This window comes from Rhinolophus sinicus, linkage group LG07 (assembly GCF_036562045.2).
Source record: "Rhinolophus sinicus isolate RSC01 linkage group LG07, ASM3656204v1, whole genome shotgun sequence".
Lineage (NCBI taxonomy): Eukaryota > Metazoa > Chordata > Mammalia > Chiroptera > Rhinolophidae > Rhinolophus > Rhinolophus sinicus.
In genome coordinates, this window is record NC_133757.1 from 96,427,899 (window position 1) to 96,451,544 (window position 23,646).

The 23,646-nt window shown below is 33.4% G+C and overlaps 1 protein-coding gene and 1 non-coding gene across 10 annotated transcripts; both read left to right on the top strand.

Moving 5' to 3' along the window:
• Window positions 1-43: 43 nt before the first annotated feature.
• CEP44 (centrosomal protein 44) lies at window positions 44-18,552 on the top strand. 9 transcript variants are annotated; one of them, XM_074338334.1, is made up of 12 exons: window positions 44-557; window positions 7,003-7,140; window positions 9,800-9,947; window positions 11,177-11,323; window positions 11,702-11,824; window positions 12,297-12,350; window positions 13,079-13,246; window positions 14,477-14,647; window positions 15,369-15,444; window positions 16,868-16,989; window positions 17,234-17,271; window positions 18,330-18,552. In XM_074338334.1, the coding sequence occupies exons 2-12, from the start codon at window positions 7,052-7,054 to the stop codon at window positions 18,370-18,372; spliced, it is 1,179 nt and encodes a 392-aa protein (XP_074194435.1). In that variant the 5' UTR covers window positions 44-557; window positions 7,003-7,051; the 3' UTR covers window positions 18,373-18,552. The 9 variants fall into 9 exon arrangements, with proteins under 9 accessions (XP_074194435.1, XP_074194437.1, XP_074194438.1 ...); XM_074338336.1 differs by having other exon boundaries at window positions 54-557; window positions 14,441-14,572; XM_019733188.2 differs by having other exon boundaries at window positions 59-557; window positions 13,082-13,246; window positions 14,441-14,647.
• LOC141572988 (small nucleolar RNA U13) lies at window positions 12,754-12,855 on the top strand. The gene has a single exon (XR_012498576.1). It is a non-coding gene; the product is annotated as a small nucleolar RNA U13 (small nucleolar RNA).
• Window positions 18,553-23,646: the final 5,094 nt, after the last annotated feature.

Here is a 23,646-nt window from a genome sequence, read left to right on the forward strand (position 1 = left end):
TATCTGAGCCTTAAAGAAAGAGCATTTTTATCCCTGTTGTTTACGATTCGCTATAGATTCCCAGTTTCCCACTGGGCAGCCCAAGCCACTCTGAGCATCAAAATTAGGCAAACTGCTCATCTGCAGCTTGAGATCGAACTGGCCATCGAGAAGGATCTTAGCCGAGTCAGTGTCCTCAGGAGTCTGGACGAATGCGGTGTGGAATCCGCAGCGAGGAATCGTGAAGCTCTGGGGAGCCGGCAGCTTTGATGATCTTGCCGCGGTGCGTGGCGGGCTTCCACCCGCTGCTCCAAATACAAACCGTCGGCGCGAGAATCGCGCCGGGGCGCAGGCGTCGGGCCGCAGGAACTAGTTGCTGGAGGCTGGGCTCCTGTGGCTCTCTCTGGTTGCATATGCTACCTCCCCATCTCCCAGTTGTGGGGGGCCAGAGGCCTTCGGAGCCCGCTTCTTTGCTCGCCGGCTGCTGGGTGAGCCCGGGGGAGCTGCATCTTAGACTGGGCTGGGGTCTCCTCTCTCCGCTGCCCGTACCGAGACCCCGGGCGGGAGCTAATGGCCAGGTCTGCCTTTTCATCCTTTTAAATCAAGTGCAGGGAGGGGAGCCCTAGGTATGGCTTGCGTATATACCCAACTGGTACATCCTTTTGTCACAACGAAGTAGGAAGAATTGTGGCAGCTCATCCTCTGAGATTAGGTTGTGATTTATGGTTGGGAAGTTATAGACTGATTCCTCCTATTGGATCCTCTGAGCTGAGGAGCGATTCAGTTTCTCGGAAATATTGACTAGAAGGGAGAGATGAAAGTAGTGGGTGTTTTCTTTTCTTGCATTTCCCTGGTGTTTCAGTATTTCTCCACTTTCCTAAACTATTGATTTTTTCCCTCATTATGAAAAAAATCAATCTTGACATTTTAATTCTGGAATTATAGCTACACAAGACTTTCTAAAATTATCCACAAACCTTTTAACAGTTTTATGTGAACACAGCAGTCCTACTGCACTCTGTACTTGTCTCTTATTCCCTTTGTTTTTTTCCCCTAATTTTCTCAATGTTTTTCCTTTCCCAGACCTTTCTCCCTATCTCTTATAGCAGTATTTCCCAAATATCTTTCGCTGAAAGTTTCATAGACTTAACTTTTCCTGATTTCTACTCCTCTCTTTATTTTCTGTACACATGGTTTTTAGGTAATATCTAGAGTTGTGAGCTTTGTCACAAACTCTTAGTCATCAACCATGGTAATGGTTACAGTCAGTGTAGTGGCTGGCTTCATTCTGAACAAAAATCACTCGAGTTCAATGGCATTTCTTTGGGAGGCATCATTTAATGACCTCTAACAGCAATGAAATTGAGCTAGATTAAAAATCTTAAACTGCTATTGTATACCGTTTTCACAACATGTTGGGTAATAAATTAAGTTGGGCACAGCTGACTTGTAAGGAGCGCTCTCTGGAGGAAGCAATATTGAGATCTTAATGATTAAATCTATGCTACAAGTAGAGTAATATCTCCTTTCTTTTCATTTCCTTTGATAAGAGTTATAAAGTGAAAATATTAATTTTTTAATGTAACAAGTTATTTTTCATCTCTGAAACTGTTAAAATGTGCATAAGCCATAGATTATCTTCTTTTAATATCTTAATTTTAGTGTTTTTCATTTTTATAATAGACTTAGTTAATAAAGCCTTTCATGAAAAATGTAGAACAGTAGGTGTAATTTTTTTTCTGTGGTACTCACGTTTTTTGTCCCTTTATTTGTTCTATCCTGTTTTATCACTTATCTCCTTCACCTACAGATCCAAGCTGTACTTGTGTATTACTCTTCTTCAAAATATTTATTCTACTGATACTGAAGAGTATGTGTCCCAGGGACATACTTTGTTGTCAGAAATTCCATTACCAGAGGCAGAAATAATATGAGATGTTGATAATATGTTCTAGGACTTCAGAGAAAGGAAAGATGGAAAGATACATAAAGTGTTAAAATTACATGTAGGGGAAAGATGGAATATACAACTGGAATGATTAAAGGAAGTCTGTAGGAAAACGTACAATCTATATTAAAGTTATAGAATGTCTCAGGGGGAAAAGTACCCTAGAAAAATTGTATTAAGGTAGGTGGGTCTGGAACTTAAAACAAGCTTAGACCTACTATACTAGCCAATGACAATACCTAAGAATATATATATTATATTTTGCGGTTATAGCCAGATAAGTTCCCATTTCATCTTTCCCAGGAAAGTAAAGGCTGATGATGGGAAGTCATCTCTTACTGCTTCCATATGTCCATCTATTCCCCAGTCATCCTAAACGATGTTAAATAAGGTTTACCTTTTTGGACAGTATTTTGTATAATGTGATTTTAGGATTACTTCCTTTTTTTTCTAGTTATCTCCCATTTGACAGTACCTGAAATTCCCTGTCCCTAAAAATGTAAACATGTAGTTGAAGTAATTGAATGACTGAAAAATACTGACTAAAACCCATGCATGAGTGTATAAGCGTATATTCAATAACCTGCTCTTTACCATGTTGATAAAGGAGAGGACACTTGGAACAGGAAGATACTGTGTTCCCAAAGATGGGGAAAGGGTACAGAATTGGATGGCTAGGGAGTTAAACTAGAAAACTTACTAAATACAGGATTTTTTAAATTTCTAGCCTTATTACCTCTAGTTATGTACAGATAACAGAGGTGTGTAAAGAAATGATTTGTATCCTGGGAAACTGCTGGAAAGTTCGCGAGGGGGAAAAGATCATACTAATTCTACTTCACCTGATTTATGAATTGTTTTGTTTTTAATGTCAGTTACTTAATTTTAAAGGAGCTTCATTCCCAGAGGTTTCATTACTCAAAGTATATTATTTTCCTTTTATGAAGTGTCTATGAACAGTTACAAATAGATATTTCTAAGTGTGTTATTGATCTTTGCCTTACTGGTTGACTAGAAGTCTTTCATTTCTTAAGTATTTGTTTATGTATTTATTTATTTTTTTAACCTCCTTAGGGAATAACCTTTTTTGAGAATGTAACAAAAGCACTATCCCATGCAATAAAAAGTCATTTTTAAAAATAATTCCATGGTACTACTTTCTTTGTGATTTAAAAAAATGAACCATTTTATTTAAAATCTCAAATATTTTTTGGTCTTTTGGTGCACACACATACACATTATGTTATGAGTGTTCTTTGGAGTTGTGTTTCTATCTCATAGGCCCTATGTATGTCAGCTTTAGTAGGTATCACCAGTAAATTTCCAAAGGTAATTGTACTAATTTAGCCTTTCACAGCATTGTGCGTGTCAGATCTTCTACAGCCTCACATTTTCTATGTACTTTGTAATTTGCTAATAATTAATCAGATTGAGTATCTTTGCACATGTTTTCTTTTCTGTAAAGTTCCTATTCAGGCCTTTTTCATTTTTCTGTTGAGTTGTCTTTCATTTCCTTATTGCTTTGTAGGAATTTCTTTACATACTCGAGCTGTGAATCTTTTTGTTGGTTATATATATTGACAGGATCATCTTCCACTCAATGGCTTATCTTTCCACTCTCTTAAAGGCGTCTTTTGATGAATAGAAATTACTGATTTTAATGTGTTTCATTTTATCAGTCATAAGAAATCTTTCTGTACCTGAAGCTCATAAAGATTATTGTATTCTGAAGAGAATATTATTCTCCAGAAAACCTGATTGTCTTACGTTTTACATTTAGATCTTCAATAAACCTGGAATTAATTTTGTGAAGGATGTGGGGTACCTTTTCCATCAGGGGTTCAAGATTTATTTATTCCATCTGGATATTCGGTTGACATAGTACTATTTTTGGAGAAAGACCATCCTTTCTCCAGGGCTACTCATTATCAACTTTGTCATAAATCTAGTATCAGTATATTTATGGTCTATTTCTGGACTCTATTCTATTCCATTGTTCTGTTTGTACATCTTTTCATTAACTCCAAATTTAACTTCATAATGAGTCCTGATATCCAGTGTTAAGTCCTCCAGTTTTGATCTCCATAGTTATCCTTTATCTTTTTCATTTCTACATAAATTTTAGACTCAACTTGTCAATTTCGACCTAAGAAAAACACAAGGATTTTGGGGGGGGGGGGTGATGGGGGTGAGGCGGGAATGCATTGAATCTATGGATTAATGTATTGAGTCTTCCAATCCTTGATCAAGGTGTGCACCTCTTCTACTGAGGGCTTCTTTAATATATCTCAATAAAGTTTTATGGTTTTTTGTTATGAGGTTTTACACATCTTTTCAGATTTATTCACGTTTATGATACTTATTGAGGCTATAGTGAATTATTTATATATATATACTTTTTAAAACATTTTCTAATTATTTGGGGAATAAAGAGAAATACAGTTGATTTTCTACATTGGCCTTCTATGCAACTACCTTGCTAAATTCACTTATTTCTTTTGGATTTTTTCATATACAATTATGTTACCTGTGAGTGACATTTTTATTTCTTCCTTTATAGTCTTTATTCCTTTTATTTATTTTTCTTTCATTTTTGTACTGTCTACCACCTCTAGTACAATGTTGAATACAAATGATGAGAGTCAGTAAACTTGCCTCATTCCTAATCTCAGGAAGAAAGCTTTTACTATTTCACTATTAAGTATGATGTTGCATTAGATTTTTTGTAGATATCCTTTATCAAATACAGGCAGTTTCCTTCTATTCCTAATGTCCTAAGAATTATATAATGAATGACTGTTGAATTTTATCAAATGCCTATTATGCATATATTTAAATGATTATAAGATTTTTTTCTCTTTGGTCAATGTATTGAATTGTACTGATTTTTTGTTGGGTTCTAATTTGATAGTATTTTATTAATTTTCTTGTTCAAATTGTTTTAGCTTTGACCATTGGGAGTTGTTTCATTTTGCTCCTGGGCCCTTTTGACATGCCCCCATCAATGTGGGATTGATTGGTTTGTTTTGTGTGCACTTCCTTACTTTCTGGACCGACGTAGTGCTTCAGGTTCGTCTTGTATATTTCCTGCCCCAGTCCTGGATTTGTCCATTTCTCCAGGGAGCCCTGGTTCCTTTTATTGGAGAACAGCATTACACACCAAGATCTGGATGCCATGTGTGCTCTTTGCTACTGGGGTGTTGTTGCTTTTAGGCACTTTCAGCTGGCAAAGGAAATATATGTATATATACTAAGCTGTCTGTATGCACAAATTATCAATATTTCAGTATGAAACTCTCTGTATCTGTATTAAGATAAACATGAATTCATACTGATGTCTCTAACTCAAATCCATTAGGCATGGCTCATTCTGGTCTCCTCCCCTTGCTTATCTGTAAATTCCCACTCCAGCAGTGAGAAACCTGGCTTAGCCATCCATTTACTTAATTGTTCAATTGCAGTATATATGTATAAAAGTATCAGAATTAAGTTATATGTTCATGAGAAACAACTTTATAAACTAGAGAACAGTGTTTATGTGCAGTTATTTTGCCGTTAGTCTTACAGAGTCCACTCATTTCCAAAGCACCTTTTCTACTCATCGCCTTCTATGAGGTTGTTTCATACATTAGTAATACAGTTAGTCCCTCTTATCACACTCTGCATTTCTTCCTAGGATTTGCCAGCTTCCTAAATGGCTTTTTAAAACTTTGCATACACTTTTTGCGCTGTACATTTTATAGGTTTTGACAAATACATAATATCATTTGTCTACCGTTGCAATATACAGAATGGTTTCACCTCTGCCAAACTGTCTTTCAAAATGGCTATACCGTGGCATTCCTGCCAGCAGTAAATGAAAGTTCCTGTTGCTCCAAATCCTCATAAGCATTTAGTATCGCCAGTTTTTTGGATTCTAGCCATTATAATAGGTGTGTAGTGGTATCGTTTTTTGTTTTTTGTTTTTTTAACTTGCAATTACCTAATGATACATGATGTTGAGCATCTTTTCTTATATGTTTATTTGCTATATGTATAGCTTCTTTGGTGAAATGTATGTACAGGTATTTTGCCCATGTTTTAATTGAATAGTTTGTTTTCTTACTGTTAAATTTAAAAGTTCTTTGTATATTTTGGAAACAAGTCTTTTATTTAGTAGAGGATTTAAATATTTGCTCCCTGTCTTTTCATTCTCTTAACAGTGGCTTTTGTAGAACAGACGTTTTTAATTTAATGAAGTACAACTTAACGATTTTTAAATTCATAGATTATGCTCTGATATTACCTAAAAATGCATTGCTAAACCTAGTTGTCCAGCTGAGAGGTAGTTGTCCAGCTGAGTTGTGTGGGATGGGGAGGGTAAGTAAAAATCTAGGATTTACCAGCTCCTTGTATAAACTTTCAAATCTACTAAGGGCCCCTCATTTTTGAACCTATCTGGCTGCTATTGGTTTTCTCTTAAATAGGCAGATGGGACTGGCCTGTCTTTGTGCTGCTAGATTGGTTATCATTCATCCTTCTGCTTTGCATCTTCCAAAATTTTGTTGATACCTTTTCTGTCATGTGGAATCCCCTGTAGTTCTGTTTGCCCTGGTTAGTGTATGTGGTTTTTAATCATGGACTTTCATTTTAGTGATGTTTAGAAAAAGGAAATGAAGATACCATGCATTTAATCTGCTGTATTGTACCAGCTGAACCCTGAATATATATATATATTTTAACTCATTTATTTTTATTTCTTAAGTGAAGCATCTGATTGGCAACTACATGAAGTCAGAGTCCTGGGTATAATGGCTAAATCTGTGCTAAATTTCTTTGTCTCCATTTTTTATTGATTTTATTATGTGGCTTTTATAAGCATCTAAAATAGTCATTGATGAGGTTATTTGAGGTTGATGTTTCTTCCTAAATGGTACTTGACAGTACTAGACCAGTAGGGAAGATAAGTTAAGGGAGAAATAGCTATGATAAAATAAACAATGGTAAGTACCTATAGGAGATATGAACAAAATAGAATAGAGAAGCTTCAAAAATACACAAACTTAACCAGTGTTTTATGGATTTCTTACTTTTAGGTGCAAGTTAGATTATTTCAAAAGCTGAAGCTGAATGTAATGTTAAATAATGGCAACAGGTGACTTAAAGAGAAGCTTACGGAACCTAGAACAAGTTCTCCGCTCGCTAAATTATCCTCAAGAAGTGGATTGTGTAGGGTATGCTATAATATCAAACTTATTTGTACTCTTTTTTGGTAATGATTTAGGATAATATTTGACATGAGAAGTATTTAAATAAAGACACAGATTGTATCTGGGTACTTCTAAAATTTTCCTTGAAATGATTAAAATATTTTAGAAAGCAGGGAAGTATAGGAGTTAAGTATAAATTAATGAAAAAATCCAACTTGAGATTTAAAACACCTTTTAGAAATGGAAGCGCAATATACGTAAGTATAAAGTATGGTCTCTTTACAGCTTTTAAACTCATAGACGTGTAATGAATCTCATTAGTTAAATATATAATTTACCACCCTGTTACATTCAGTTGGGTAGTATTTCTTTTTGATTTAGAAGATAATAGATAATAATGGTTAATAAATTTCTCGTGACAACTTATACCATGCCTGACATTGTTATTACGCTAACTCATTTAACAGATTCCACTTTGAATCTTTTGCTCTAGTTTCCACTTTCCAAATATGACTTGCTTTTGTAGAACGTAGCAACATACATTTCTTCTATATCCATGCCAATCTCATATGGTACTCCTGTTATCCTCTCTCCCTTAATACTTCTTTTTCTTCTTAACTGGGATTATTGATTGATTAACTCTTTTCTCCCTAGAATGTAAACTGAAGTCTAGTACTTTGTTTCGTTCATTACCATATGCCCACATCTAGAATTATGTCTGGTACATATTAGAAGCTAATTAGACATTTATTCAATGAGTAAGCATCAAGGGACAAGTCCAGCTTAGGTATATGTTCAAGTAGAGTGAATCTTGGTTAAACCAACTACTAAGTAGAATCCTGAAATAATGGGCTTTACATATTAAAATGGATGTTCTGATTATATACTCAGGAGAGCTAATACCAAGTGATGACTGCAAATGAAAGAATAATAAGAATAAGGAGAAAGTTGTTCTCTAGTGACTGTTATTACAGAATTTATAAGTCAGAAGCTGAAGTTACTCCATAGTATGTACCAATCATAGGTTGGTTCTTCAAAACTGGGAAATCTACTGTCTAGTCTTGCCAGGACTTAACCGGTTTGAGTAGCCAAGTTTTCTTCTTACCACTTTAACCATCAGCACTTTAAAAGACATTTTGGATGAGAATAATTCTAATGATTATTTTCCTTTCCTTTCTTCTGAGTACAGTGTTTAAACATTCAATTTTTTTTATTGACCCAAGAGTGTCATTAGGAACAGTAATTTTTAGATTATTTCATAACAGTAATATCTGCAGGGTCTACTGAGATAGGTAACACTGCTTGCTTTCTCTTCCGATTCACCCTCCACACATGCACGCACATACACACAGAGCACCCCACATACTTATTTTGATTCTACTTTTTCCCATTTGAAAATTTTTCTCGTGATTTGTTTTTTATTTTGGTGTGCCAGTTTATAATATCTGTCTCTAATTAAAGTCTTTAGAAACTAGATAACCAAATTTTTGAGTTTGTTTTATATAAGAGATGTTAAATGCAGACCTGGCTGTCTTCTATTCATAATTGTGGATAAAATGGGACAGATTTTGCTGTTCAAAAGTAATTTTTTCATATCCTTTTTTTGAACTGTCTTACCGATAGACAAGAATGCCAGAGCAATTTTCTCATTGGGTAAAATATTATTACACCCATTAACATAAAAGAGAAACAATTTATGTTTGTCCTGAAAAACAGAATGTAGTGCTGTCATCATTTACTTGTTCTCTGCCTTATTAAAAACATTTGGGTGGGGATAGGAAGATTTATGTACGTCTTGAATTTTGTGGAAAACAAATGTTTTACGTAACTGCATTATTACTTTAGTTGAACAAATATAACTGGCTAATTGAACAAATCTCTCCTGTGCTTTGTTGCGGGAGAACCTGTGAAGGTACTGAGAAGGTATTGGGAAAATAAGGTCCATATGTAGACAATTAGAGAACAATACAAGACAGCATGAGGCATCAGATACTGAATACCCTGGGAATCATTCTGGAAGAGATAAATACAGATCAAACGTTAAGGATGGCTTCATGGAAAGCTTGAGATTTGACAAATGATTCGTAAAGAATGAATAATAGCTAGGCAGAGAAGAGTGGGATACCTTTCTAGCCTGGAGAAATTGGCATACTCTAATAAGATACAGATTTCAAAGCAGACTGATAAGGTGGAAGATAGTAAATTAATTAGCCTAGTTGCCATAAATGCCTTTCCCAGCCCTGTTTTCCTCATTTGTAACTTAGAATTCATAATATTTTATCTTTGCAGGTTTATGGTAAAAGGCAAATGAGGTAATATAACAAGTGTTTGTGAAAGCATGAATTGTACTGAGCACTGTAAAATGGTACATTTGTTTTATTAAAAAATGGACTAGATTGAGTAAGGCTAAACTTTGGGAAATCAGTAAATACTATGGAAATAGACTGTCGGTACTAAAGAACTATCGCAACTGTTTGGGCAAATGAATAATAATAGAATTTCATAATAATTTGGCTACACTGGTTTAGAGTAGGGAATGGAATCTAAAGGTTCTTTGCATCACTTAATTATTATGACTATAGTGTTAAGTTACAAATTATTGACAACAATTCTTATATTTCCCTGATTATCCAAGTTTGTGGAATTATGCTCTTTAAAATTCTTTTTCTTTTTCCTCCAACAGTTTGGTAAAGGGAGATGTAGCAGCGTCTTTGCCCATCATCAGCTATTCCCTTACCTCATATTCACCTTACGTGGCAGAACTTCTGGTGGAATCCAATCTAGAGCTCACAGCAAAGAATGACTTGCGCTTTATAGATACTGTCTATAAGGTATTTTTGAGTTTCTGAAACAATAATTATTTTAGAAGTCAGTAGTGGTTTTTTTTTAAATCTTTAAAAAGATCTTAAGATGTTTTTATAGTAACTCCTTAAAATATATGCAGTATGGACAGTTGACCGTATTTTTCTGTGCGTTTATCTCATTTAAATGCCGTCTCTATTACAACAATCAAGATGTAATTCAGGTTTGCTTTATGTTTCATACTCTATTAAATATGGCAACTGCTAAACATTTGTCTTAGTTATCATTTTCCCTTTTAATACCAAATTTTAGTAAAATTTGGTATGCTAATAGAAGTTGGAGAGAAATGTGTTTTTATTGAGTAAACTTTGTGGTTCATAGAATTATAAGTTAATTTAGTTGTTTGTAAAAAAGAACTATAGCTTTGACTGAGATTTTATGTTCCTTGTGGTCTGGAACCATGTTTTATGTCTACCCTAGTGTTTACACTTGTGCTGTATGTATGTTAAACTTAATCTCATATTTAATTTTTTTAAAGCCCTATTTATTATCATGAATTTTTGCTCAAGTACTGTAGTTTTCTTAAACTTTTTAAACAATGATAAAACCTATTTATCAAATCAAAATTTTTTTTCTCTTTTAAGTTGAAAGTTGCATTTGATGAAATGGGAGCTTTTATATGTAAAGTCTCCTGTTTAATCTTCCCTTTCTTTCCCTCTCACCCAGAAAACTTCTGTGGAAGCCTAAGAGGTACTTCTAAGAAATCTTGGAGTTCCAAAGTAGGTTTTGAAAATTACTGGTCTCGTCTGTTTCTCTCACTTGGCAAATGAGAAATTGAAACTCAGAGGCCTGCTGACATGTCTAAAAAATCATATAGTAGAAGAATTATAAACAAATAGAACTATGATTTTCTGACATCTGGCCTGGTATTTTTTTTATTCTATAGTGAGAGTATTTCTAGTACCTATGAGGATATTTGAAGTTTTTTGATCATTGGGTATATTTTTCTCTCTCTCTAAACAGCCATCTATTCTCTGGTACATTCGCTGCTACCTGTTTTCTACCTGGATACTTCTACCTGGTCATGACTTACTCACCATTCCTACAAATCTCTTCAGTACCCTTTATTTAATGGCTTGATCCTCGTTCTCCTCTCAAAGACGGCTTGCATCCCTGACCAGGTGGCCATTTATTATTTTGGATTTTCGAAAGAAATTGCTCCCAATTAATTTTACATTGATCTATTCTCTCTTTACAGCTTCTTCGTGATCACTTTAATTATAAACCAATCTTGACAAAAAAGCAGTTTCTCCAGTGTGGATTTGCAGAATGGAAAATCCAAATTATTTGTGATATTTTGAATTGTGTGATAAAAAAGCACAAAGAGTTGAGTAGTCTTGAGAAGGTAATTTTCTTAATAGATTTTAACTTATGCTAAGTTGCTGGTATTTTAATATATAAAATTAATACCCTACTAGAAGCAAATTAATACATGGCACAGTTACTGCATTATTCACAGATTTGGGTAACTTTATAGTATCTGATGTTTGCTTTAAATACTAGTCACTTGTTTTTACATATTTGTGACTTGGAGCTACTATTCCTGAACTAACAGTTCAAACATAGTACATTTTCACCACTTCTTAGTTTTCAAGAGACATGTAGTTTCATTAGACTCTCATTATTTGAGAGTCATATTTCATATGAAAATTTAAATAATATAATTTAAATATACATCATGCTTTCACATAAATTTTTTTACGTCTTAATACTTTTTTTTTAGATTCCATCACAACAAAGAAAGAAAACCAGTTCTGTTAAGTCAGAACCTTCTTCAAACAGTAAGAAGACATCCACAGAACCTGTTGGCATTGACATCACTGGCAGGTTTATGACTTCAGGAAAGGTAGGAAAATACAAAGAAAGAGTATGATAGTGAGTGTTAAGAGTTACCTACCAATTAACCCAATGTCCGAGATTCACTTTTCAAACTAGCAGCTGGTAAAACATCCTAGTCCAATATTATACTCTAGGACTTTTAACAATGCATACCATATATTATCTGGGGAACGTTCCTAAAGGTATAAGTGGGTAGAAATGTAGAATTGGACAAGCTTCCTCTTTATATTTTTTAATTCCTATTTCTGCCGTGTTTCCCAAGTAGAATAGCAATGATTTAGGACGATTATATTATGTGGTCATGACCATTTACTCCTAATTATGTATCTAGTGTTCCTAAAACACGGGAACATATAACCATTAGTTATAGGTTATAGATTCATTTACTTATGTTCATATTTCTCTACCAGGAATGTGAAGTATGCAATGCTTGATTGTTCCTAAACCTAGTGTTTTGAATATTTTCTCTTTGTTGATAGGTATCTTCCTTGTCCGTAATCTGCTTTGAGCACCTGTGGCTGAATGAGTCCTGCGTAAGGGCATAGTTTAACCTAATGCCTTACTCTCAGGACTTAACTTTTGTCATGATAAAGTTTGAATTGTTAGCTGAAGCTCTCACATTTTGTGGTTTAATAGGAAAAAAATTGTAATGAGTCCTAGTCACAGAGCCAGTCTTCATTATTTATGTGTGGCTTATGTGGTAACCTTTCAGAATAACTTTTTGTTATACAACATTTCAAATATGAGCATAGTCATTCCAGTTTCAGCAATTTATCAACTCTGCTAATCTTGTTTCATCTTTATTGTAACTACTTTTCCCAACATCTTTCAACCCGTATATCTGAAACAATTTGAAATAAATCCCAGTCAGCATTAAAGAGATATTTCAATATTTTTTCTAATATGTAAGAATGCTTTAAAAAAAATCAGAACCCAATCTTTTTGTAGTTCATATGCATGATGATTGAGTTCATGCTGTTGTGTGAGATGTGCCCCCCTCAAATCTTGTTATGACATCGGCCCATTACCCATCTGCCATAAAGAATTAAACAGAAAATCATAACCACAATGTCATCATCACATATAAAATATTAACAACATTAATTAATAATGTTTGATATATACGTTATATGTGGTAACTTAAACTTTTGTAAATCTTAAAGGAAAGGTAGGGTGTTCTTTTGCAAAGCTACTAAGTGTGTGTTTAAAATAATCGTGAGAGGAACATTGAAGCAGTTCTGACGAATTTTTCTCTATTCAGAAGAAAGCTGTGGTGATTCGTCACCTGTATAATGAAGATGGTGTTAACATTCCTGAAGATACGTTAAGTACAGTAACAGATGTGAATGAAGCATTTGATGTGTGTAACTTAAAGGATACTGAAATAAAAGTTACCGAAGAAAAGCTCCCTGAAATCAAGTCTGAGCAAGTAAGAATTTTGCGCTTCTTAATGGATACCAGTGCTTCTTTCTTCGATGTACATGATGACTTCAGTACCTAAACTTTAGAATATCTCTAGCCTTTTGAATTATTAATCATGACACATTACCTTTGTTTCCATTACTCAAGAATCAATCAGTCTTGCTGAAGATAGTTGAATCAATATTATTTGCTGCTTATATTTTAGATACTGGGCTAGGTGTTACAGGTAATTAAAAAATGAATAAGACACAGTACTTGACTTCAAGGAATTTACAGTTTAATGAGACAGATAACTACTTTTTAAGATGAACGTTCTCTCTCACCTATTCCCTATATTGATGAATGGAGCAGACTGGTACACTACTGCCTTCTCATTTTCCCTTTTGGACCCTTCCTGTCCTTTTCTCTCTTAGAGTACTTTTCTATTACTTGATTGCCATAGACCAGGGGAGTCCAAACTTTTTTCAACATTTTTCACCAAGGGCCATATGCGGTAAAATACACAAATAGCCGGGCCACTCACTCAAGGTGAAGTACGTATTGCCTCACCTGGTTTATTTAATTAAACTAAATATATTTTTGGAATTTGCCGCGGGCCAATAAAAAATGGATTGCGGGCCGCAGTTGGCCTGTGGGCCACAGTTGGCCCGTGGGCCGCAGTTTGGACACCTGCCATAGACCCTATTATACTGTCTAACCTTCACTGCTTGTACTAGAACTCCTTTTGCTATCGTTCTCCTATGTCTTGTGACTTCTATACATCTCAGTATACAGTTGACATTTATAAGAACTATCGGATGGCCATTAGACTTATTTCTTGTTTATAGCAAACTGAACAGTTTCAATGCACTATCATTTCTTGGTCATTTCCCCTTCGCTTTGGGCTAGTTGTTGTTACGAGAAGCTAGTTAGTGATAGTTTTGTTGTATAACTCAGCATTTTTCTAAGAGCCTTACTAACTTATTTCATCTTCATAAGAACAATATGAAGTAGGTACTGTTGTTGTTTTTAATGAGAAAATCGAGGCATCAAGGTCTTACATCTTAGACGAACTAGTGTAAGTGTCCATCCAAACAGTCTGTCTCCATGCTGTACTGCCTATTGTAACTATTGAAATAACACAATGGAAATGGGCATACACTGACTGTGAAAGGAATTTCAGTTTGTGTGATAATATTTTTAATCCTTCTAATCATTTTAGGATATAAAAGTTAATTCTGAGATTACTGCACTACAGACTATGCTTGCTGAATGCCAAGAAAAGCTTAAGAAACTGACTTGGATAGAGAGTAGATTAGACTCTTTGGAAGAAAAAATGAAAGGACAAGTGATGGTAAATGAAAAAACTTGGACTAATCTTCTAAGTCGTGTCACTCTTCTTGAAACAGAATTACTTTTGTCCAAAAAGGTATTTTCTTTCCTTAACATTTATAGAATACTTCAGATACAATGAAGTTTTTACTCGTTGTTGTGTGTGTGTTCTTTTGGAAATGCTACATAAGGAAATATTTAGGTAATGGGAAAATATTTAGTGGGAATGAAGTCCTGTTTAGACATATAGCCTGTTTTGTTGCTATTGTTGTGGCTATTGTTTTTCTCTTCCTCAAGATAATCTGACAAACCTGGAAATTGAACTTTCAGAGCTATTAATACTTGAAGTATTTAAAATGAGGTAAAATGTTTCATTTTGTTTATAAAAAGCTTGGAATTATTTTATATCCTATAATAGTACAAATGGCCTGTTTTACAGGGTGAAGAAAATTAGACTTTCCTTTTCTCATTTACTTCAACCAAATGGTAAATGTCATCGAGACAGTTATCAAATTTGCCATTGTCTTATCAAATCTGAAAAATTTATTTCTTTATTTACTCAGAATTTCAATTTCTGGTCCTAGTCTTATCTTTCCTCCCTAAATAGTAAAGTTAGTAGATTCAAGAAGGTTACTCTCTGATTCTACATTTAAAGATTATTTCTTATACATAGGAATATTTATTGCTCTATAAATGAAATATTTAGATATGTAAACAATTATCATGTCATCTTTGTAATTTATGCTTATTAGTAAGAATATAAAATGAGAACATTTTTCTTTTCATTTCATTCTAAATACTACACTATATTATTCCAGAATGATGAATATATAGAGTTTAATGAAATGAATGAAGACTATGTTTCTAGTAGAGACCTGGATATTCTGAAACCTGGTAAGTGCTTATGGTATTAGCATTGGTGGTATAGTTAGGAGTTTAGAAAAATGATTTTTATAGGTATTTGGTAATTTTAATATTCTCAAGCCTTATATTTTAGAAACTACAAAGCTCCTAGGAACAAAGAAAATATTGAACTTACAGACTACTGAAGCCAAGAATTGCTAAAGAAGTCAGCTCACATATTTCTCATGACATAGTGGTTGAATGAATGCCAATGTACAAAATTGCAAATTTTTGGAAATGTTTTATCCTTTTAATTGCTAAGTGCTGTAGAATAATAAAAATGGACATGCAAAGTTACTAATTTAAACTTACGTAGTAGCTTCCATATAAGTAAATAATATATGTAAGAGAAGGAAATGCATTTGTCAGTAACCTATAAACAGCCTATCGCCTGCTAAAAGAGCTGGATGTAGCTAGTCTTCAAAGTTGTTCCATCTGATCTTGACCCTGAGCTCAGATAATTCAGTCAAGATTAGACACCCAATCCAGGGAATACCAGTACAAAAGGTGTTGAGCCAAATAATTTGTCTTCCTAGAGAATTTGGAATTAGGACACCAAGCAAATGGTGTTATATAAATAGTCAGTCAAATGATGTTGAGCTTGGGCTGGGCTGGCCATTTTTTCCAAGTTCATGTCGATGAGTAAGCAGAGGAATGGAGCAAATAGACAAGAGAAGTAGACAAACGAGATGAAAGTAAAAGTCTTTCTCGTTGTTTCAGTCCTCATGTGGTAATACTTTGTTCCCTAATTGAGGTTGTCTGTGTAGGCTTACAATAAAACTGTCTATGTAAACCAGTTTAAGTGGGTGTCTAATTTTTTTTTTTTTTTTCAGCCTTGTTTTTGCAGCCAAATGGTCCTCAAGCCTGTCGATTGATTCGACAGGAGCATGTCTTATCTGTGATGTTCTGTAATTAATTGTAGGAAAGATTTGCCATCATTTTGTTGAATAGATGACACTAGAAGTGGAAAGTTGTTCAGTTCTTTAGGAAAAGAAATCTGTGAACCCTGAATATTAAGCATTATTTTTTCCACACACATCAACTCAGGATAGAATATTTCTTGGTTTTTACAAAGTTTGTGTAGTAGGTTTTAGTAATAGTTACCACCATTTTAAGAAAAGAATATACAGGAGTCAGTAGCTTCTATTTAAAAATAAATTATTATCTTGCCTATTTATTCTATCATGATAAAGATAATATTACCTTTTGTAATTATTATTGGCCAATTTTTAACATCTAGATCTTTATATGTAGGTCATTATCTTAGAAGAATATTAAAAAGTCATCTGTATCTATACCAGTAACCATTTATATTAAAATATTGTTTGTTTTTCTTTCATATATGCATACAATTTTTAGATATTTGACTCCACTGTGGAAAAAAAAGATCACCTAAAAATTAATTTCTCCACAGATATAAAAAGCAAAGAGAGAGAAGCACGTATTCCTCTGTCCTCTGCTCCTAGTACAGTATCAGTAGATTCAACTCCCAGAACCTCAACTATTAATTACTGTGGTTTGAAAGATATTTCAGAGGTAAGAAAAACTGGCAACTGATTAGGTGATTTCCTTTCTAAGGTCAGGAGAACAAGCAAGCATTAGATTTAGTTGTAGAAAAATAGTGAAACTGTGTAAATCTTAATCTCTCATAAAAATTCTTTGTGATGAGTAAACAGTACATAATGCAATGTTTTAGACTGTGTTCTGTATGTTCACAGTCCATGTTTGATGATGGTTTACTTTGAGAAATCACCTAAATTTGTTGCTTTTTAAATTAAAGGAAACAACAATCCAGAAAATGGAAAGGATGAAAAAAATGTAAGTAACAGAAAGAGGCAACAGAAATTCATTTCTCTATAGGGAATTGTATTGGATTACAGTATATATAGAATGTGCATGTGTGTTTCAAACCTTAAAGGTCTCTCGATCAGGTGTGGAATTTCCTTCAGGACTCAAGTGGATAATAAATCCACCTACAGTTATGTGTTTGTGAGATGAGTCACTGTTTTGGTTTCCAACAAGTGATGTGAAACATTGTTAATGGAATTAATTGTGGATTAAAGAGTGCAGAGATCTTTTTGGTTGATAGTTAATCCAAAGTATTATCTATTTTTGATAACTGATTTACCAAAATATAAAATAATACATGTAGATGGATGGTTTGGAGACATTTTAAGCATTGTTAAAGTATTGCTAGGCTTTTCAGAAAGTTATTGGTAAGGTAATACTAAAAATGATAATTATATCTAAAGAGCAGTTGGAAGGAAATATGAAATTGTATTTAAATTATTATGCAGCCGACTACTTTAGAAAACTATATTTTTTGAAATTTGAGAATTACTGAAATAACTTTTGCCCCAAGAAATAAAGACTCCTAATTGACTTAACACATTTTAAGACCAGCAGCACAGACACAGATGGTGGCTGTCCAGTATTACAAGATATACAGTGAAGTATTTTTTCTTTTTAAGTGATGGGAAGTAACATATTTTTCTAGAGAGAGAAAAAGTCTTAGATGAAGTTAAATCCACAGAAAAACGAAATTCATTTTAAATTACTAGATAAATTAGCTTTTGTTAACTTTATAAATAAAAAAATGTAATAATCATCCTGGGTAATCTTCAAGAAAATTGACCCCATTATTTGGGAGGAAAAAATGAAAGTATTTTTTTAAAGTTATTATTTAGTTCATCTCGTATTTTATTTATATTCCTTCTCTATGGCCATAGTATGCTTACTTTTTTAATAATAACTATACCTATAAATAATAGAAATACTGAAATTTATTTCAGGCTCAAAAGCATTATTTCAACAACTTAAATCCTATGCCTCATTATGATATTTATTTACTCAACTTATTATTTATTATTTTTCAGGTTTGAAGAAACTGCAGAGTTACTGAAAGGTCCAAATCACTAATTATAGAATTTTCTACGTGAACTTCTCTAGGATTTTGGCTACTATACATGTTGTATATTTTAAGAATTCTCTACAAATTTTAATATACTGCAATATTTTTATTAAGAATTTAAATTCCATTTGGTATCTGAGCTTTTTCATTCAATAGTGAATAAATACTTAAATATTTTTATACTACGATTATACGGCTTTACTCTGTTTTACTTTTCGTAGGAAAACTCGTGTGCCAGTACATTTCTTTTACTGAGTGAAGTCATTACAGCACTGTATTTTTGTGTTGACATTTGTTGGCAGTGTGCTAAGTAATATGTTTTTCAAAGTACAGGCTTCAGGACCATAGTTTACATCCTGTTGGAAACACTCCAACTGCGACTTGCATATTGTACCCAGGAGGCTGTCGTACATACCATCTTGCCATCTGTACTGATGAATATGTTGCAATGAAAAGTTTAAAATGCTCATTGAAAATTAAATAAAACAAAAATACAACAATTTCATGCTTAGTCAAAAAGCAGCAACACATTTTCAGTTCACATTGAGAAAGTAAGGGTATGATTCTCTTTCAGTATTGAAAAGCAGGTCGGAAAGTTCACGGTGAAAAATGTGTTGAGTATTTTAGTGCTCTATTCTGTAACACATTTTAAGACCAGCAGCACAGACACAGATGGTGGCTGTCCAGTATTACAAGATACACAGTGAGGTTTTTTTTTTTTTTTTTCTTTTTAAGTGATGGGAAGTAATAGATTTTTCTGGACAGAGGAAAAATCTTAGGTGAAGTTAAATCAAGAGAAAAATGAAATTCACTTTAAATTACTCGATAAATTATTATTTTTTTAACTTTACAAATGAAAAATGTAATGTTTGTCTTGGGTAATCTTCAAAACTGATTCCATTATTTGGGAGAAAAAAAGGAAAGTCTTTTTTTCTTTTTTATTATTTACTTCATTCCATTCTATTTTGCTTATTCATCTGTTTACATTACATAAGTATAATCTGAAATTTGTCACATAAAACATGAAGTTAAAATTCTAAGTAGAAATAACTTAAAGTATTTTTAGTATTCTAATACATGCTTGTCATTAGACTTGAAAATTATGAAATTTAGAAAGTAATGTATAATCTTGAATTTAGGAAAGTTTCAGTATTTCTAGAAAATAATCCAATCAGTTTTATATTTTCAATTACAAAAAATTTATAAAAATCAAGAGCTGAAAGTTATAATAGAAAAAACTATCAACTTCTAAAAATATTAGTGCCAGCATGGCATTAGAGCACCACCTTGTGGTTCATATGCCACAAAAAGTATTTTATCTTTTCATTAAAACAAATGATTTCCTATAAAACATAAGTCATATTTTCCCCTTTGAAAAACTCAATTCCAAATTTAATTCAGTTTAGTTTAAAAAGAAACATTTTTGAAATTTTGTACAAGACAGGAGAAAAAATAAGTCTCCTTTACTCTGTCTTCCTTCCCTTCCTCTTTTCTTTTAAATTTAAAAAATTTTTCAATTATAGTTGACATTCTATTTCCTTTTTTCTTTATATAGTGTGCATATACACACAATTATATTTTTTGAAACAAATTTAGTCTCCTAATTTACACATAGTGTGCAAATTGTAAGTATCAATTGAAAACATAGTAAAAGATGTCTTACATTATCAAGTGGAAATTTAGAATTCAAATTTTATTATATATAAGAATTTAAACAAGAACTAATAAAATCAGCTCATAGTAACACCATACATTTACACTTACAAAGAATCTCACTCTACTACTTTGGCAGCATAATATTTGGAAAAAAGAAAGCAAATTTTACTTGGTTGAAGTTATTGATGAGATAGCCAAATTATTTATTATTCTAACTTTTTTAGAAATTGTAGAAAAAGTTAAGTTTTCTCTTTTAGGCAATTTGGTAAGTAGCTTGTAGTCATAAACCAGCCCCTTCCGACTAATTAAGTTCTTGAGAAAGTGAGGGAGGAGAGTCCTGGAGAGATTATTTGGGGCTACATAATTAAACTCATAGTTAACTGGAATTTTCACTAACTCCATCTCTTTAACTCTCTCATAAGATGGATGAAAGGTATTTATTATACTAATAACAGACTTCAGCAGCTTGTGCTGCCCTACTGTTCTATGCTCTGAGTAGGTCTGAATGGAGATCATATAGGAACACCATAAAGAATGCATAAAGTAAGTTACTCGTCAGAACAGATTAAAAAGAAGTAACATCAACTATAGGAAAATTCTAGGCAGAGCTAAGGACTATATATATTTTTAAATTTTTATAAGAGTTTATTTGAGCCAAACTGACGACATATGCTGGGGAGCAAGATCTCAAATGTTCCTGCTAAGGACTAGTAAGTGGGAAAAAGTGGTTCTATATTTTTTGTTTGTTTTACTGTAGCATGTAATGTTTTAACATGTAATACATTCCCTAAAAAATAAAGACTTAAAGACTTTGGAACTGCGTTTTATGTCGTTCATTACTCTCAACTTCGTATAGTTGACAGGCACTTGGGGAAGCATTAAAAAGTAAAAGAACCTTGTCAATTTTACAAACTACAACACTTTTTGAGCTCACATAACATTATAGATTTCATTTTTACTTTTTAACAATCCCCAGGTTTGTCCTCTTTCTTTCAAGCTGAAGGATGTAGAGAGGGTGAAGAGGTGGGGGTAGTGTGAAACTTGAACGTTAAAGTACAAAATCAAAACTTTAATTGTTGTGTTACTTGAGCTTTAATGTTTCCAGTGAAAATGGCAGGTTTTTTATACTACTCAAAACGTAAAGAAAACTGGAAAATCAGTCCTGATTGCAGTAGCAACACTGAGAACATGTAACTTGATTTTGGGAGGAGAGGAAATGTCTAGCTCCATGTTCACTTGATCATGATTTTTATTTATATCTAATGCTTGGAACAGGGACTGTGTAGTGTGTATGTCTTCTTTTTCTCTGAAGTTTACTAAATCATTCATAGACATTTTTAATTAAAAATGTTTTTAAATGCAAAATGTTCAACTCAACATTTTAAAATTAAGAACAGAGGACTTATTTAATAAATGTCCCAACTGTATAAATTATTTCTTTTTTATATTATAGATGGGCATTAAGAAGACAAGAAAAAAGGGAGCATCACAATATTAATTAACCCGGGAAAGTTGAACAGTGGGAATTAGAGCAATGGGAAGGCTGTATATTTTGGAAAAAGTCCTAATTTGTAGATTTAATCCTTCAGTTCACTTAAGTTGATATGGACTTGGAGTGTGATCAACTTATTAAATCATTGGGTCTAGCTCTTCAATTCATTTGGTGTTGAAATCTTCTAAGACACTTGTGGATACCCATCAGAATTATTCTATACCATGCCTGTTTCTTAAAAACCTTTTTGATTGTCCCTATTGTTCGGACCATAAGTTCCCATATTTACTCCCACCTCTTACTTTTCACTTTTGTAATTTACCAGTAAAACTCACCGTGAGTGGATTCCTTCGTTCTGGTTCCTCAATGGACCATTTCTACTTTCATTATTTTGCTGTCTCTGAAACTTGAAAAGAGTCCTCATACTTTGTCGGTATGTTAATGGATGGATTTAGAATGAAAGTTAATAGAAGTGTCTACTAAGTACGAGTCCGTGTGCCTGGCACTGGCCATAGCCAGGGAACAAGATAAACATGATTCCTGTTCTCAGTGAGCTAACAGCTACGCAGGAAAGACAGTTAAATAAGCAATAACAATGTCTAGGAAGTACAAGAGGGACATGTTGCATCTCACTAATCTGGAGAGGATGGAGGACTTCTAAGAGGAAATGATGTTAATCTAAGTCCCAAAGGATGCATGGCAGATAGCCAAGGAAGAAGGTTTAAGCAAAAGGACTCACTAGCATGAACAAAGGCTTGAGAGATCATTTGAAAGAAATTCACTCGTGTTTGTGTGTGTGTGTGTGTGTGTGTGTGTGTGTGTGTGTGTGTGTGTGACAGAGGCTAGAATTCAGTTTATACAGGCCCAGAAGCGGTTTGTATTGAAAATTTTAAGCAGCGCAATATAACCAGATTGAGTTTTTGAAGGATTTATTTTAGTGCTTTAGTATGGAGATTAAAAGGTGGCAAGACAACACAGAAAAACCACTTAGGAGGCCACTACAGCAATCTAAGATAGCCAAGGTGACTCAGATTAAGATGACAGTGGAGATGGAGGGAAATAATGGGATTTTAGAGATAATCTATTTCTTTCAATTTAAGACTATCTTCTTAAATAAGATCAGTTTAAGGACAATCTTTGATTTAGAATCTGCATTGGGGATGGGAAGATACCACACTAATGTTTGCTCTAACACCTTGTCGAATTGGTCCTGGACTGGAATCTTATTAGAAATACAAAGTCTTACTTGTTTCGCTCAGCATTACTCTCTCAAGATCCATCCATGTTGTCACAAATGTTCCTATATCATCTTTTCTTACTGCCAAATAGTATTCCATTGTGTATATATACCACAACTTCTTTATCCATTCATCTATCGAAGGACAGAAAAGGCAGAGAACCATGTGATTTCACTGATATGTGGTATATAAACCAAAAACAACAAAAGAACAAGACAAACAAATGAGAAACAGAAACTCATAGACACAGACAATAGTTTAGTGGTTGCCAGAGGGTAACGGGGGCGGTGGGTGGGGGGTGGGAGATGAGGGTAAGGGGGATCGAATATATGGTGATGGAAGGAGAACTGACTCTGGGTGGTGAACACACAATGGGATTTATAGATGATGTAATACAGAATTGTACACCTGAAATCTATGTAATTTTACTAACAATTGTCACCCCAATAAATTTAATTAAAAAAAAAAAAAAAAGAAAAAGAAATACAAAGTCTTGAGCCCCTCTCCTGACCTACTGAGTCAGATTCTGCATTGCAGCAAGAACCCAAAGTAATTTGTAGGTAACTTAAATTTGAGGAACACTTTTTTACATTTATATACCGCTTGCTTTACTATCACAATCAACATTTGATTCTATGCCTTGAAATTCAGGTTCTTTTGAATTGCTTTCATCTAAATACAACTTTTTATAATCCATGTTCAATACGGATAGTTTTAGGGATTTGAATGCATTTAGTTAAATTATTTTTTGTACTCAGTTGAATTATATGTAACAGTTAAAACATCCTTTCTCCAAAATTAGGTGTAAACTTTGCACTAATTAATATTTGATGTCTCATCCCTAATGATCCTTTACTAAGCACACACAGGTCATACCAATATCTTCTATCTTTAAA

Excerpts from the sequence above, each read along its gene's own strand:
- CEP44 (XM_019733184.2), top strand. The coding sequence starts at position 7,052 with ATGGCAACAGGTGACTTAAAGAGAAGCTTACGGAACCTAGAACAAGTT. Across the intron at positions 15,445-16,867 it reads CCTGGATATTCTGAAACCTG|ATATAAAAAGCAAAGAGAGA; the intron begins GTAAGTGCTTAT and ends ATTTCTCCACAG. Across the intron at positions 17,272-18,329 it reads ATGGAAAGGATGAAAAAAAT|GTTTGAAGAAACTGCAGAGT; the intron begins GTAAGTAACAGA and ends ATTATTTTTCAG.